The sequence below is a fragment of the Coenobita brevimanus genome, chromosome 20 (assembly GCF_032717465.1).
Source record: "Coenobita brevimanus isolate Jiangsu-jjx chromosome 20, ASM3271746v2, whole genome shotgun sequence".
Taxonomy (NCBI): Eukaryota; Metazoa; Arthropoda; class Malacostraca; order Decapoda; family Coenobitidae; genus Coenobita; species Coenobita brevimanus.
Genome location: NC_136973.1, coordinates 7,361,314 through 7,377,903, shown reverse-complemented (window position 1 = coordinate 7,377,903; position 16,590 = coordinate 7,361,314). Strand labels below are relative to the sequence as shown.

General features: G+C 43.0%; 1 protein-coding gene across 1 annotated transcript in view; it reads right to left on the bottom strand.

Annotated features, from left to right (window-relative positions):
- Fancd2 (Fanconi anemia complementation group D2) overlaps positions 1–16,590 on the bottom strand; it is a 193,099-nt gene that overhangs the window by 166,445 nt on the left and 10,064 nt on the right. Inside the window, exon 3 of the mRNA XM_080266338.1 lies at positions 8,473–8,609. Coding sequence (XP_080122464.1) covers positions 8,473–8,609 — 137 coding nt within the window. The remainder of the gene's footprint in view (positions 1–8,472; positions 8,610–16,590) is intronic.

The following is a 16,590-nucleotide window of genomic DNA, read 5'->3' as shown; positions in this document are numbered from 1 at the left end:
TGGTGTTGATATGGATGTGATAGGAAGCGTTATGAGGAACACACTGAGGTGGTTTGGCCATGTGGAGAGGATGGAGGGTGAAAGACTGACGAAGAGAGTGTATGTGAGTGAGGTGGAGGAGGGAAGAGGGAGAGGGAGGCCGAGGATGAGATGGAGGGATGGGGTGGAGAGGTATATGAGAGAGGGGTGTATGAGTTGGGAGCAGGGCAGTGAAATGGCGGGGGACAGGGCGACTTGGAGGCGATTTGTTTGTGGCCACCCCAAACGGGATTGAGGCGTCTGGCAATAGATAGATAGATGAATTTGGTAATGAAAATTTAAATTTGGTAATGAAAGTTGAGGGGATTGGTAATGTGGCCATTGCAATCTGGCAACTATGTTACCCAGCCATCGTCAACAGTCACTGCCTAACTCCGATCGAGAGCGATGCTCATAGTAGTGCAAGCCACAGGTACTTGTATTTTGTGAATAAACAGTGAATAAACTGTAATACCTCACCACTAGAACACACAGGAATTTACAGTGTTGTGCAGTGTTAAGAAATTAGAATTTAGAGTGCAGAGGATTAACTGTGGACTGCAAACTGGCGGTTCAAACCAGTCCAGGAGCCAGGGACTTGTAAGTACCCAGAATGTTTAATATTGTATAAACTCACCTCTAAAACCTCATTTTATGGTTCTTTTGCATTTATTTAAGTCTTTTATGTCCCTTACTGGTGTGATTTGAGTCTTAAATAGGTGCAATGCATGTCCAGAGGGAGTTGTATAGGTGTTTCTCTGAGTTAGGGTCCATAAGTACAAGTCCATAAGCTGGGGCCCAATAGACGGACAGGACCACTATCTGGACCTGCCTATGGCTCTCTTACGTCGGATATTGGAGGGATTACTGTATATATATACTGTATATTGGTAGGTGGGAGTGCTCACTATCCACCCACTCAATGTAATGCTGCTCTCGGGTGACTGCCCTTTCCTCCCTTCCTTCCTTCCTCTTCTGTCTTTCTTTCTTTCCTCTTCCTTCTGTCTATGGGTGACTCTACGCTGAGTGACAAGCCAAATGGTTTCCTGTACACCAAGAAACCATTTACTACACTGGGTGGTAACCACATAACCAGACACTGATGCCTGGTGGTTTCGTGGTTAATTAAGGCGCTCTAACCGGATTGAGCCTGTGTAGGTTTTTACCGAAGGGGTGGTTGGGGTTTATTGCTCACATAATGCCATTTAGGGATGTGTGAGGCTGGTCACTCTCAACTTAATGTCAGGACCAACTTGCCTAGTCTGGGGCTCCTACGTTCCTCATACGGCAATACAGGATTAAATTATATATGTATGAGTAGACATACTCAGAGCAAGAAGCACGTAAACAGACTAGTGAAGAGGAAAAAGAAGGGGGTAAATGATGATCTAGGAAGAAAAATGAATGCAAATTACTCTGAAAATAGGAAGTTATTCTGAAAAGAGGTGCGGAAATGTAGAAGTGACAGCAGAAAGAAATGCAAAAATGTGAAGGATGTAAGTGGTAGACTATTAACCCATGGGGATGAAGTATGGACCAGATGGAAAGAATATTTTGAAAGTCTGATGAATGGGAATAGAGAGAGCAGAGTTGCTGTAAACATGATTGGTTTTGGGGGTGTGCAGAGAAGGAATGCATTGATAGGAAATGTGACACTCACAAAGGTGAAGAATGCTGTGAAGCCTCTGAAAAATTGGGAGAGCAGCTGGGGCTGATGCAGAGATGATTAAGTGTACTGCAGTGGAGAGAGCGGAATGAAATGCTTGTTGGAAATATGTAAGAAGGCATGGATGAGTGAAACTGTGCCCACAGAGTGGAAAAAGGCTGTTATTGTACTCCTGTACAAAAATAAAGGTGAACGAAGTGAGTGCAAGAATTATTGTGGCATAGGCTCACCTGGTGTGGTGGGGAAGGTATATGGAAGAATTATTATATAGAAAGTAAGAGATATCAGAAGTACTCGTGAGTGATAAACAGGGTGGCTTTAAGGATGCATTCTCATTTTTCATCTGGTAAAATGAATTTTTGTCTTCTGCCTTTAATTTTTCGCAGATTTCAAAACCTTTTATACAGCAAATGTGTGACTATATGCTGCTATTCTCCCCAGAGTTTCAGCACAATTGGACTTATTTTAAGCCATGAAGAAAAAGATTTAGTTTTTTTTGGAAAAATCGTATCTGCTCAGAACTGCTATAAGTTATAACAATTTGCTTTGACACACAGACAGGTGACACCTAAATGATGATTCGCTACTATCCCCATGTGTATATGAAATGTAGAAGTACCAAAAAAAAAAAATGGGTTTACACTTTCCAAAAAAAAACCTGGACATGCCCTCACTAAACATTCGTTTATAAAAAAATATTTAAGAATTAAAGATTGCTGATAGCTGTGAATATAGATGCTGCTTTCATGATTATCATGTAAAAAAATTAAAAGAATCAGTCAATTACTAGCAAAGGAGTTACATTTTGAATGCGAAAAAACATTTCGAGAAAAGGGCATTTTTTTTTTTTTAATACTCTTCTGGAATTCTGTATAACAGCATGCTAGTGTAACATAATACCAATAAAAAAATAATTATTACATACCTGACTCTGTTGGACAGTCTCCGGGAGGTCAGATTACAATTGAGGTCAATCGGGAGTTAGACATGTCACCTCAAGTGACATGCGAGTGGCAACTGGGGGCTGTCCTCGCCACTCCCCCACCCCACCATCCATAGCCATGTGCTAGCGAGTGGTACACCAATACTAAATTTCCCTTACTAAATCTTTTATTCCTTATATTTACGGGGTTCACTGAGCAGACTCCCTACAAGACAGTCGTTGCTGCACTTGGCAGTGAGAGTGAAGTCTGTATGCTTTTTTTACAATGGTGAATTCAATGTACCACCACAATCTTCACACTTCAACTTACAACGACACCGTCAGGATGGCATTACTCTCATCAACATCCATACTTGCATGATGTTGTTGTGGAAGCAACAGCCAGATGCCGTGTAGCAGCAGGTGAAACAGGCGTTGGTGGCGTGATGGTGGCAGAAGGCTGCGAGGTGTCACGAGAAGTTGATGATTGAGGTTCACTTTCGCTCTTTTTCCATCTTCTCTCCATTGCTTTCTTCCCCTTCTCAATCTGTCGCTGTTTCTTCTTGCTTAGGGGAGGCATTTCCACAGTCTGAACCAGGGAACAGTAAACAATATCGGGAGAATAGCCGACACAAACAGAGAGTAGTAGCTGTACATACATCCCCTCCCGATAAAATTAGCACACCGAGCTGCTACGCACGCTGCCGTATATCCACTGATCGCCTGAGTGGTGCCAAGAGTATCGTACAGTAATATTATGACATAAATTCCCTAAAAGAAAAATGACCTAAAATGCAAAACAACAACGAAATGCAACGTGGTTCAGAATAGGACATTAAAGGGCCGCTTCACCCTTATGGCCATTTAAAGTTTAAAAAACGCGTGCTGGCAAAACATGTGCTCCTACGGCCGCCAAACTCGCTGAGCAGATGCGGTATGCCATAATTGTTTCACGCAATTTTTTTTTTTTTTTTTTTTTTTTTGGGGGGGGGGGGGGGGGGGAAATCAGGTTTTCCCCCTTAAGAGTGGCAGAGGATGTGTGAATCAAATATTTGCAGTGAGACAGATAGCGAAGAAGGCTTGTGAGAAGGAATATATATATATATATATAATGTGTTTATGGCATTTATGGATCTGGAAAAAGCATACAACAAAGAAGAGTGAGAAGGACTGTGGAAGGTTTTGCACATGTACGGTACATGGTAAGCTGCTAAGTGCTATCAAGTGTTTTTATGATGGTAATGAGGCATCTGAATGGTTCACGATCAATGTGGGTGTGCGACAAGGTTGTGTGATGTCCCCATGGTTATTCAATATATATATATGGATGGGGTGATGATAGAAGTAAAAAGGCAAGTTATGGAAAGGATGGTGTTGGTAATGAATGGTGATGGATGGAATATCTCAAATATGTTGTATGCTGATGATGCAGTGCTAATTGCAAATACTGCACAAGAACTTGGTAGACTTGTGCAGAGTTGTGCTGATGTCTGTGAGCATCATGCCTTGAGGGTAAATGTTGAAATGAGTAAAGTGATGGTAATCGAGAGAGAAGGTGACCCCAAGTGTGATGTTACAGTGAATGGAGAGGGATTGGAATTGGTGAGAGAGTTCAAATACTTGGGAATAGTAATACAAAAGAGATGAAAATGTGCAAAAGAAGTGGAAAGTAGAGTGACACAAGGAAGGAAAGTAGCTGGTGCTATGAAGGCCTTGATAAGCCTCGGCTTGAGTGTTGCAGCTGTGCGACGCTTACATGATTGTGTTAGTGCCAAATTTAACATATGGTGATACCATGGTGTGGCATGAAAACGAAAAGTCAAAGTAAGAGTAGTGAAGATGGGACTGCTGAGGAATGTATGTAGGGTACAGAAAGTGGATAGGATACAAAATACGAATGTAATTTGTGAAAGATGAGGAGTGAGAAAGTCTGTGAACACCAGAATCGAAGAGAGTGTACTGAAATGGTATGGTCATGTGGAAAGAATGGATAAAAATAGAGAAGTGAAAAAGGTATATCTGAGTGAATCTGAAGGAGGGAGGAGGTGAGGTAGGCCACGGGGAAGGTGGAGGGATATGGTGGATGAGTGTGTAAGGAAGAGATGTAAGAAACTCAGTGAGGAAGAGAGGTATGAAAGTCATTGAGGCTAGGGGACTGACAAGAGATTGTGCTGGCTGAATGAATGTAGTGAGAAGTGCATGGTCAGGGATCTGACATCACTTTTTAAAGTGACTATGTTCAGACTGACTCTATCGGATACATTTATGTGAAGCAACAGAATGTGGTTTTTTGGGGGGTATTAGATAGAACCAGGATTCTGGGGGCTTGAATGATGAGTGAATGAGTGAACTTCTGTGCTATCCTCTCTCTCTCTGCCCGACCCAACCCTAATCCCATAATTACTGAGGTCACTAAGTTCTTTCCTTCTAAACCATCACCTTTCTACACCATACCTACTTCTGTGCTATCCTCTCTCTCTCCAACCCAACCCTAATCCCATAATTACTGAGGTCACAAAGTTCTTTCCCTTTACCCAAATGTCTTTCTACTCTATACCTACTACTGTGCTATCCTCTCTCTCTCCAACCCAACCCTAATCCCATAATTACTGAGGTCACAAAGTTCTTTCCCTCTATCTTACCTCCTTTATACTCCATACCTACTTCTGTGTTATCCTCTCCCTCTCTCTCTCCTTTCCAACCCAACCCTAATCTCATAATTACTGAGGTCACAAAGTTCTTTCCCTCTACCCCATGGCCTCTCCATACTACTACTATGCTATCCCACCCCCTCTCTCTTCTCCCCCCACCCAGGTTAAAACCCATTATTGTCTCCACTCCTTCACTTATCCACTACCCTCCCCTAAACTGCAGTTATCACCTCACCACCTTGTCAGTGTCTTCACCTGCCCCCATCCTTCCTTGCTATGACTGACCTGCTACATAAGCATGTGCATACACACACAGACACACACATAGACAGAAAGACAGACACACACACACAAATTTTTTTCGTATCTGCAGATTTTTCGTAAGTTGATCCTTTGTAAGTATGGGTCTGACTGTATGTGTGTGTGTGTGTGTGTGTGTGTGTGTGTGTGTGTGTGTGTGTGTGTGTATATATATACTGTATATATCTATCTATCTATAGCCCAACGCCCCAATCATGCAAAGGGTGGCCGCAGACAAAATGCCTCCAAGTTGCTCTGTCACCCACCATTTGACTGCCCTCCCCCCAACTCACTCCCACCTCCCTCATATACCTCTCAACTCCATCACTCCACCTCATACTTGGTCTTCCCCTCCCTCCACGTCACCTACATATACCCTCTTAGTCAGCCTTTCATTCTCCATTCTCTCCACATGTCCAAACCACCTCAGGTAAATAATACCATCTGGAAACAGCAAGAACTAGAAAGTTCTCAGAGACCACATATTAAGTAGATCAGGATTTATCCAGATCCACACTAAATTACAGTAAACTATTTAGAAGATTTTCATGAATCACAAATGCCTGAATTTTTACATGAAGGTCTGAGCATTAATTTTAGACTCTACAAAAATGCGCAAAACTGCCCTACCTCATGACGTAAAATAAAAATCCAAGATCCACGTCTGGTCCAGATCCGCCTCAAAATGTAATAAAATTTTCCTTGGCCAATGGACTACCCCTCCATTTTAAGGGATCTTTGTATGCGGCATGTGTTATGACTATAATGTTCCATGACAGTGAGTCCTGGGCAGTAACGGAAGAGGATATTCACAGGCTCAAACATACAGAAATAATGATGATTAGGTGGATACGCAGTGTGTCCTTGAATGCTAGGCCTAAGGGGGCTAGGTTTATGATGGAAGAGTTAAGAGGAAGGATGAGTCTGAAGTGTATTGGTACTGTGATGAGAGGTACACTGAGATGATATGGGAATGTGGAGAGGATGGGGGATGATAAATGGGTGAAGAAAGTGTCAATGATGAGGGTAGTGTTGCAAGAGGCAAACAGAAAAAGACCTGGGAAGAGGTCATAGGGATTGTTCATGGAAGTATATAGGACTGGATTGGGAGGCTGCCAGAGATCAAGCAGCGTGGAAAGCTGCCGTTTGGTGACCAAGGCCAATGCATGCAAGGATGCTGGAGTCTTTATAAATGAAACCAAACAAAATGAAAGTAACTATTTAAGATAATTTGTGTACAGACAAACAGACAGACAAACATGGGTGATCACATAAACTCTATCGAACTTCATTGGTGGAGGTAATACAGCAGAAAATGTCCTCAAACAAAGAGTTGAGGTCTCTGGATAACCACATTCCAAAGACGTATCTTTAAAGAAGGGTATGACTCCTTTTGTTTCAATACATGACATGTGCAACATGCATAATTACATATAACAATAAAGAACAGGATATGTTACTTGTAATCCACATCACATTTTATACAGAATGCATGGTAATCAGTATGCATAACCATGGAAGAACAAAAACACAGCCATTACAGACATATAAAGAGCTAACTACAAAGGACAATTGGCCACTCTTAACATGCTCTAGAAAGACAGATGGTATAGGGCTGTGGTTCCCAGGTTTCTGTCTCTAGGCCACACTTTCAGAATGAAAATTTGCTTGCATCACACCACATTATTTAATGATAAAAAAAAATTCAAAAACAAAAAAGCAACTCCTAGCAGTGCTTTATTCAAAACACAGAAAACAACTACAATATAGTTTAATATGATCAAAAAATGCCCAAAGTATAAAATAATGCGGCTATATAATAACATGGCTCATTCACAAATTATACAGATTCAAAGAGAAGTGTGAACATGTTTTTGTGGGATAATCTCATTCATCTATCTATCCACAGCCACACACCATAATCCCGTACAGGGTGGTCGTTTGACTTTGAGTTAGTTGTTTTAACAGGAAGGGACACTAACCCTCCATCAACCTACAGTACTTGTTGACACATAGGAAGCATGTATGGGTTGGTTATATGGTTACAACCCAGCACTGTAAATGGTTTCCTGGCTTACAGGAAACCATTAGGCTTGTCGCTCAATGTAAAGTCACCTGAAAGGGAAAAATGGGAGACATGGGAAGGGAGGACAGTAGGCACTGAAAAAGGTTAAGGAAGAAGTAGGCAGCACTATAGCACGTGAATTGATGATGGTCGCCACCATATTAGGTCTAATTTGAGATGAACTCCCCTCTCCTCAACACAAATGTCTTTCTCTTTTTTGTCTTTTATACTATGTCAGAGCTGAAACTCCCTGTTCACAACAACATCATGGAAAACTCTATAAGAATGGATAATGCTTTTGAGGAGATACATGGATAGTTTCCAGTTGCATATCCAAAGAGAGTCCAGTGGCATACTCCCATATTTCACTTTCAAGGTGTGATAACTTGAAATGCATGCCATTTCCTCCTCCCCATCTAATGTCTGATCTGAACAGCTGGATTTTGCTACGGGATCTCTAACCCAGTCAATTTTTTTGTAGACAACAATGGGAAGTACTGATCGATCTTTTCCACCAGGGTTGCAAGATGCTCCTGTATGAGGTCATTCAATTTAATGGTAATTTTAAAACTTTTTACCAGTGGAAACATTTGGAGGTTATGTTGCATTGCTCTTCTTCCAGAAAATCCTAGGGGTTTCTACACATACACAATATTTACTACATTATACCACGTGTAACAACATCAATAAAATAAGAAAATTACCTTAACATTTAATTTTGGTACATAAAAAAAGAAAAAAAAAAAAAAAAAAAAAAAAATCTTTTACTGTCTTTGAATCTTCCTGCCACACCTGCCATCCTCTCACATTGCAACATTTGGGAACCACTGAACTAGGAGACTGTACATACTGATCTTCATGAGCGACCACCAGTAGCCTGTCCAGAAGCAGTGTTATCAGTGGTGCCTGGAGCTCATCGATGTTAAGACACAAGCGCACTAAAGAGTCCTGCTGGATCCCTCGTGCCAGCTCACATTCAAGTTCCGTCTGTCAACAAATACCTGCCATCAAAACCCTATGTCATTCTAATAAATGAGGTACTGTAGGTAGGTAGGATCCAGGAACTAACCTACCCAACTACAATATATAATGTGCAATCTGACGTAACCTGACCAAGCCTACCTTAAACTAACTAAACCTAACATAACCTAATTAACTAAACACAATGCATCTTGATCTAACCTCACCTAACCTAACCAATGGACAAAATGGAACTTTACCTAACCTCACTTAACCTAAACAACTAGACAAATAGTAACAAGAACTGGCCACACCTCATCTGACCAAACCTTACCTAAACTAAGCAACTAGAAAAAATGCATCTGACCTAACATGACTAACTTATCCTAACCTAATCAACTAGACAAAATACAGCCTGTCTTGACCATCACTGCCAACTGGACATAATTTAACTTTATGTCACTTACTTTAACAGAATATAACCTAACTAACCCTCCATTAAATACACTGCATCCAAACCCAACCACTAGAAGTTTGGCCAAGTGTGAGCTAACCAGAATTCATTTAACCACAAACAACTAAAGAAAATGATGGCCCAACTTGCCCTAGCCTCATCCATCACCGATCAAATAAAACATGACATGACCTAACCTGATACAAGTGGCCAATTAATTATTCAAAAGAATGAGACAAACTGATCTGACATAGCCAGGATTAACTTAACTTTAAAAACTAGTCTTTTGTATAGTGTACCCGATTTGACTAAGCAATTTTGTCTATCTATTGACTATTTATCCATCTATCTATCATCCAACAGTTTTTTTTGCCACAGTGGAAACAAAAGGGTTTGGGGTTAAGCTACTCTGTCTCGACATCTAAGACAGTCCTCACTTGCCTCTGAGTGGCATTATATGAGCAATAAACCCCAACCACCTGTTGGATATAGACCTATAAGGATTCCATCAGGTAGGAGTGCCATAACCCACTAAATCAACAGGCATCCAGTTAGTTTATGGTTATCAGCTAACAAAGAAAATGGTTTTCTTGAATACAAGAAACCATCTGGTTTGTCAGTCAGTGCAGAGTCACCCAAAGGCAGTACACTGTCAAGTGAGTAGATAGTGGATGCTCCCATCTACCACACTGCAACCATTTTGTACTACTGCAATTGAGGCGCTGGAATATTCCTCTTGGTAACTGCACCTACTGTTTAATACTGGAGGCTCTCTCAGACCTCTCCTGTCTTGCCTTTTCAATTTTTATTATTTTAGGCATTATAATAATTATCATACAACCTAACTGACTGAACCATAGTTGTAACCATTCGCCTGAGACTTCCTATGCCGAATGGTGGTACACCCATACCCCAATATCTGGCAGTGTCGTGTACCAGTGGGAGTGTTTGGTCACCAAGTATGTCAGTATGTCAGATATCGAAGCAATTTTCCCCATAAGATACTGAAGAAAAGCCAGAGATGCGTTCCAGACCCCAACCCAAACTCTGATATACCTTACTCAATCAACAGAGACTGACACTGAAACACCATAGGTAATGTTATTACCCTCATAACCAATACTACTGCTAAAAAATGGCACATCAAACATCACACGCAGGAGGGTAGGGTGGTGGGATGTGTGTTGTTCAACACCGCTTCAGGGCAACTGATTCACAGCGACAACCAGGCAGACAACTGGCAGTATGCCAAGCAGGGTGGAGGAGGGTGGGGGGATGGGAAGAGACAAGCAGAGGTGGGGGAGGGTGGGGGGATGGAGAGAGAGATAAGCAGGGGTGGGGGGATGGGGAGAAAAACAAGCAGGGGTGGGGGAGCGTGGGGGGATGGGGAGAGAGACAAGCAGGGGTGAGGAGAGAGATAAGCAAGGGTCAGGGAGGGTGGGAGGATGGGGAGATGAGCAGGGGTGGGAGAGGGTGGGGGGGATGGGGAGATGAGCAGGGGTGGGAGAGGGTGGGGGGGATGGGGAGAGAGACAAGCAGGGGTTGGGGAGGGTGGGGGGATGGGGAGGGAGACAAGCAGGGGTGGGGGAGGGTGGGGGGATAGGGAGGGAGACAAGCAGGGGTAGGGGAGGGTGGGGGGATGGGGAGAGAGACAAACAGGGGTGGGGGGATGAGGAGAAACACAAACAGGGGTGGGGGGATGAGGAGAAAGACAATCAGGGGTAGGGGAGGGAGAGATGGTGAGGGGACAGGGAAGGAGACAAGAAAGCCAAACTCCTCTACTACCCTCCCCCTAGTCTCTCACTCACTCACCACTCTCACTCATTCACTCACTTACTCACCACTCTCACTCATTCACTCACTCACTCACTCACTCACTCACTCACCACTCTCACTCACTAACTCACTCACTCACTCACACACACACACACACACACACACACACACACACACAGGAAATAGTCAGGGGTGGGGGATGGTAGGGGGATGGATATGGACACAACCAGGGATGGGGGAGGGAAAGAAGAGAGGGAGGTGTGCCAAGAGGGGGGTGGAGGAGGGTGGGGGGATGGGGAAGGAGACAAGTGGGGGTAGGGGAGGATGGGGGGACAGGGAAAGAGACAAGATAGCCAAACTGCCACAGACATCAGCAAAATTCTTCACTAGCCTACCAAGTTCTTCTCCTGTATTTGCAAGTAACACTGCATCATCAGCATACAACAAATGTGAGATATTCCATCCATCACCATTCATCACCAATACCATCCCTCTTGCCATTACACGTGTTTTCACTTCCCTCATCACCCCACCCACATATACAGTACACTGAACAACCATGGGGACATCACACAACCTTGTCACATGCCCACAATGATCATAAACCCTTCGCTCAGATGCTCATTTACCCGTACACATGACTCATTACCATCATATAAACTTTTGATGGCCCCTAGCAGCTTACCTTCAACACCGTACATGCACAAAATCTTCCACAATCCTTCTCTGTCTACTTTGTCGTATGCTTTTTCCAGATCCATGAATGCCATGAACACCTTATAGTCCTTCTCACATGCCTTCTCCACTATCTGCCTCACTGCAAATATTTGATCCACACATCCTCTGCCACTTCTAAAGCCACCCTGTTCATCACTCACTAGGACTTCTTATATCTCTCTTACTTTCTCTATAATAATTCTTCCATATACCTTCCCTACCATACTCAATAAATTTATGCCATGATAATCCTTGCACTCACTTCACTCACCTTTATTTATGTACAGGGGTACAATCACAGTCTTTTCCCACTCTGCTAGCACAGTTTCACTCATCCATGCCTTCTTACTTATCTGCAACAAGCACTTTTATTCTGCTCTCTCCACTACACTTAATCATATCTGCATATACCTCATCAACCCCAGCTACTTTCCAATTTTTCAGCCACTTCACAGCACTCTTCACGTGTCCGAGTGTTACCTTTCCTGGCACTGCATTCCTTCTCTGCCACCCCCAAAACCAGTCATGTTTACAGTGACTCTGCTCTCTCTATTCTCATTCATCAGGCTTTCAAAATATTCCTTCCATCTGCTCCTTACTTCATCCCCATGGGTTAATAATCTGCCACTTATATCCTTCACACTTCAGCATTTCTTTCTGCTGTCACTTCTACATTTCCACACCTCTTTCCAGAATAACGTCCTATTTTCTGAGTAATTTGCAATCATTTCTCTTCCTAGATCATATTTACCCCCCTTTTCCCCTCTTCATTAGTTTCTTTACGTGCTTCTTGCTCTCAATATATTCAGTTCTTATTTCAATTGAACCCCTGCCCTGTAACCACTCTAGCCACTTCTTCCCCTTTTCCTCCACTGCCCTCTTAACCTCGTCATCTAATCATGCCGTGCCTTTCTTCTTTGTTGTTAATCTTGTCACACAACACAACGCTTTAGCATTCCTAACAAAGTCATCCCTACATGAATTCCACAGGCTGTCCAGATCCATTTCATTCCAGTTCACTGATTCCAACTCCTCCCCTACTTTGGTCCTGTATTCATCTGCCATTTCTTTGATCTTCAGCTTCTCAACTTTTGGTCTTTCTCCCTGACTGTTCCTCTCTTTCCTGGTCCCCCTCACTCCTCTCAGCTTGATTTTGCATACCACAACCATATGATCTGACAGTCCTCCATATCGTCCTCTCACGGCCCTTGCATCAGCAACCATTCCCAGCATCCACCTCTCTACAAGCACAAATCAATCAGGCTCCTTTCAAAATGATCCCCATTCCCTCTATGCCATGTATATTTATGTGCATCTTTGTGTTTAAAATACGGGTTACAAATGCACAACCTCCTTTCCTGACACATGTCCTTCGGTCCTTCCCATTATTATTTTCTCCTAGTATTCTATTACAACCCATTATGTCATCCTCAGGACCAGTCCTACTCTTCCATTCATATTGCCCATTATGATCATTTTATAGCTTCTGGGTATTTCTCCCACTGCTTCATCCAGCTCATTATTTTAATTATGGCACCTGGTGGTCTATGCCAGATGCCTTAATCCCTTATATAGGGTGGCCACAAACAAACTGCCTCCAAGTCACCCTGTTCCCCACCATTTCACTGTCCTGCTCCCAATTCATACCCCCCTCTCTTATATACCTCTCCATTCCATCCCTCCACCTCATCCTTGGCCTTCCCCTCCCTCTCTCCCCCTCCACCTCACTCATATACACTCTCCTCATCAGTCTCTCACTCTCCATCGTCTCCACATGGCCAAACCACCTCAGTGTGTTTCTCCTAATGCTTCCTATCACATCCACATCCACACTACAACACTCCTTCACATCCTCATTTGTCAGTCTATCTCTCCATGTGACTCCACAGGCACCTCTCAAATAACTCATTTCCACTGCTCTCACTCTTGACTTGTGTCCCTCCAACAACGCGCAACCTTCATTTCCATACGTCAGAGTTGGTATCACAATACTGTCATGTAATAACTTTTTCACTTCCATACTCACTTCCCTGTTGTCTTATCACTGCCTTCAAGGAACCAGCAACCTTTCTTCCCTGTCGTATCCTTCCAAGCACTTCACCCTCCAAACCTCCATCCTAACTCATCACACTACCCAAGTACTTAAATGTACTCACATTTTCCATTCCCTCCTCATCCAACTTCACTGTATAATCATTGACTTCACCTCTCTCAAAGACCATAACTTTACTCTTCCCTACATTCACCTTTAAATTCCGTTTCTTACACTCTCTCCCAAACTCATCCACCAAGCTTTGCAACTCCCCTTCGTCTTCACTTAATAACACAGCATCATCTGCAAACAACAGTACAAGGAGTTTCCAAACACTGCCCTCTCTCATTAGGGTCACTCCAACATCCACTACTCTACCTTGTATCTCGTTTATAACCCCATCCATATACAGATTGAACAACCATGGAGACATGACACTTTGCTGTTTCAACCCAACCTTCAAATAGAAAAACTCACTCAGTTCACTATCCACACACACTGCAGCCTTAGCACCATCATACATACTCTTCACAGCATTCAACAACTTCCCATCTACTCCATATATTCTTAATACTTTCCACAATCCTTGTCTATCCACCCTGTCATATTCTTTCTCCAAATCCATGAAGGCTGAATACAACTTCTTTCCCTTCTCTAGAAACTTTTCCACTAAATATCTAAGAATGAATATCTGATCTACGCAACTTCCCTTCCTAAAGCCTCCCTGTTCTTCTCCAACTAATTCCTCTGTTATTTCCCTAACTCTGTCAATAAGTATCCTACCATACACTTTTCCTATTACACTAAGAAGACAAATGCCCCTATGATTACCACACACTTCTTTTTCCCCTTTTCCTTTGTACAAGGGAATAATTATACCTGACTCCAATCCTCCGGGACTCTACCATCCTCCCAGACCAATCTGCACATCTTCCACATCCATTCTACTACTATCTCTCCCCCATGCTTCAGCATTTCACCACACACTCCATCAATTACTGGGGCTTTCTCCATTTTGACTTTCTTCAATGCTTCCACAACTTCTATCCTACTGATTCCTTCCTGTCTTCTCACCTCCCTCCTTCTCCCAGCCATTTCCCAGCCACTTGTACTCGCATTACTTTCATTCTCTATGTTCAACAATTCAATAAAGTGTTCTCTCCATCTGCTCACTTTTTCTCCCTTCTCAACTAGTAATCTACCATTTTTATCTTTCACTCCCCTACTAACTTCACTGCCACCCTGTCTGACTCTCTTTACCTCTTTCCAGAACATTTTCTTACATTCCCTCCACTTTGCACTCAAATTCCTTCCAAATTCCTCTTCAACTCTCTTCTTACTAATCTTTTCACCTCTCTCTTCCTCTCTACATATAACTCTCTCTTTCGCCTATCAAATTCTTCCACACCCCTATTCCTCATCCATTAATTATATGCTTTCTTCTTTTGTGCTACAGCTTGTCTCACCTCTTCATTCCATCATGCTGTTCCTTGCACCCCCTTTCAACTTCTCTTCACCCCACACACCACCTCACATGCTGCACATATTTCCTCTGTGAATACCTTGCACACACCTTCCACGTTCCCCATCCGCTCCAATTCATATTTACCCAATCGTTCCTCCACTTCTCTCTTATATTCTGCCTTTTTCTCATCCTCTTGTAATCTTTCCACTCCTCTTACATCTACTCCTTCCTCCCATCCTTCCCTTCTTCTATTTCTCCATTTTACTTGGACCTTGATTCTGACCACATTCCCCCAACCTCTGTATGCTCTTGCATCCATTACACATCTTCGCATCCTTTCATCCACAGACACATAATCAATCATTGCCTTCCTTTCATTCAGTTCACCACCCACTCTTCTCATCACTCGCCATGTATACCTGTGGATCATTTTGTGCCTGAAGAGGGTATTGGCTATCACCAACCCCCTCCTGGCACAAATGTCCACTAAAGCACTGCCATTCTCATCTATCTCAGCAGGCACACCCCACTCACCAACTACTCCATCCACCTTCACATTCCCTACTTTACCATTTATATCACCAATCAAAAACACTCTCTCACTCCTTTCAAACTTTTCCATGCACACTTCCACATTCATCCAGAACTCTTCTCTCACTCTGCTTGCATGATCTTGCGTTGGCACATGAACGCACACAGTCACCCACATTTGTAGTCCGACTTTCAGTCTTACCCATACAATCCTTGAACAAACTGATCCATACTCTCTTATATTCTCCTTCCATCTGTTACTCACAACAATACACACTCTTTCTTTAGCCCTCTCATTCTCACCTACTCCTGCACATATCCCCCAACCATACTTCCATTCTCTCACACTCTCACCTCTCCATTTAGTTTCAGTTAATCCACATTGTACATCCACTTTTGCATCCTCAAGCACCTGGACAATCTCTCTCTCTTTCACCTCATCATTCACACCCCTTACATTACACGTTGCCATCCGTATCATGTCCTTTGTATGGTCCTTAGTCGTCATCTTTTTGTCAGTCCTGGTCTGAGGCTTCTTGTTCATATTTTTAGTTAGTTGTTTTCCGGGGAGGGGCACTAACCCTCCATCAACCCACTTGCTCTCACGTAAGGAAAACGTGTTGGTTGGTTATAAGGCGTTGTAAATGATTTCCTGGTTCACAGGAAATCATTTGGCTTGCCACCTGATGTAGAGCTACCCTAAAAACAGTGTACCTCTACACTATGTGGGGGGATGATGGGCGCCCCCACCTACCACCTGGTGGTTTAGTGGGTAATTAAGGCACTCCAATCGGGCTGAGCCTGTGCAGGTTTATATCCAAGTGGTGGTTGGGGTTTATTGCTCATGTAATGCCACTGAGGGATGAGTGAGGTTGGTCACTCTCATCTTAAATGTTAGGACCAACTTGCCTAGCCCCGGACTCGAACGCTCCTCGTGGGGCAACATGGGATTAGATGATGATTATTATTATCATTACTACTACAGCTACTACTGGATGATTTTTCCAACTGAAATCTGGAAAAATTGTATTCT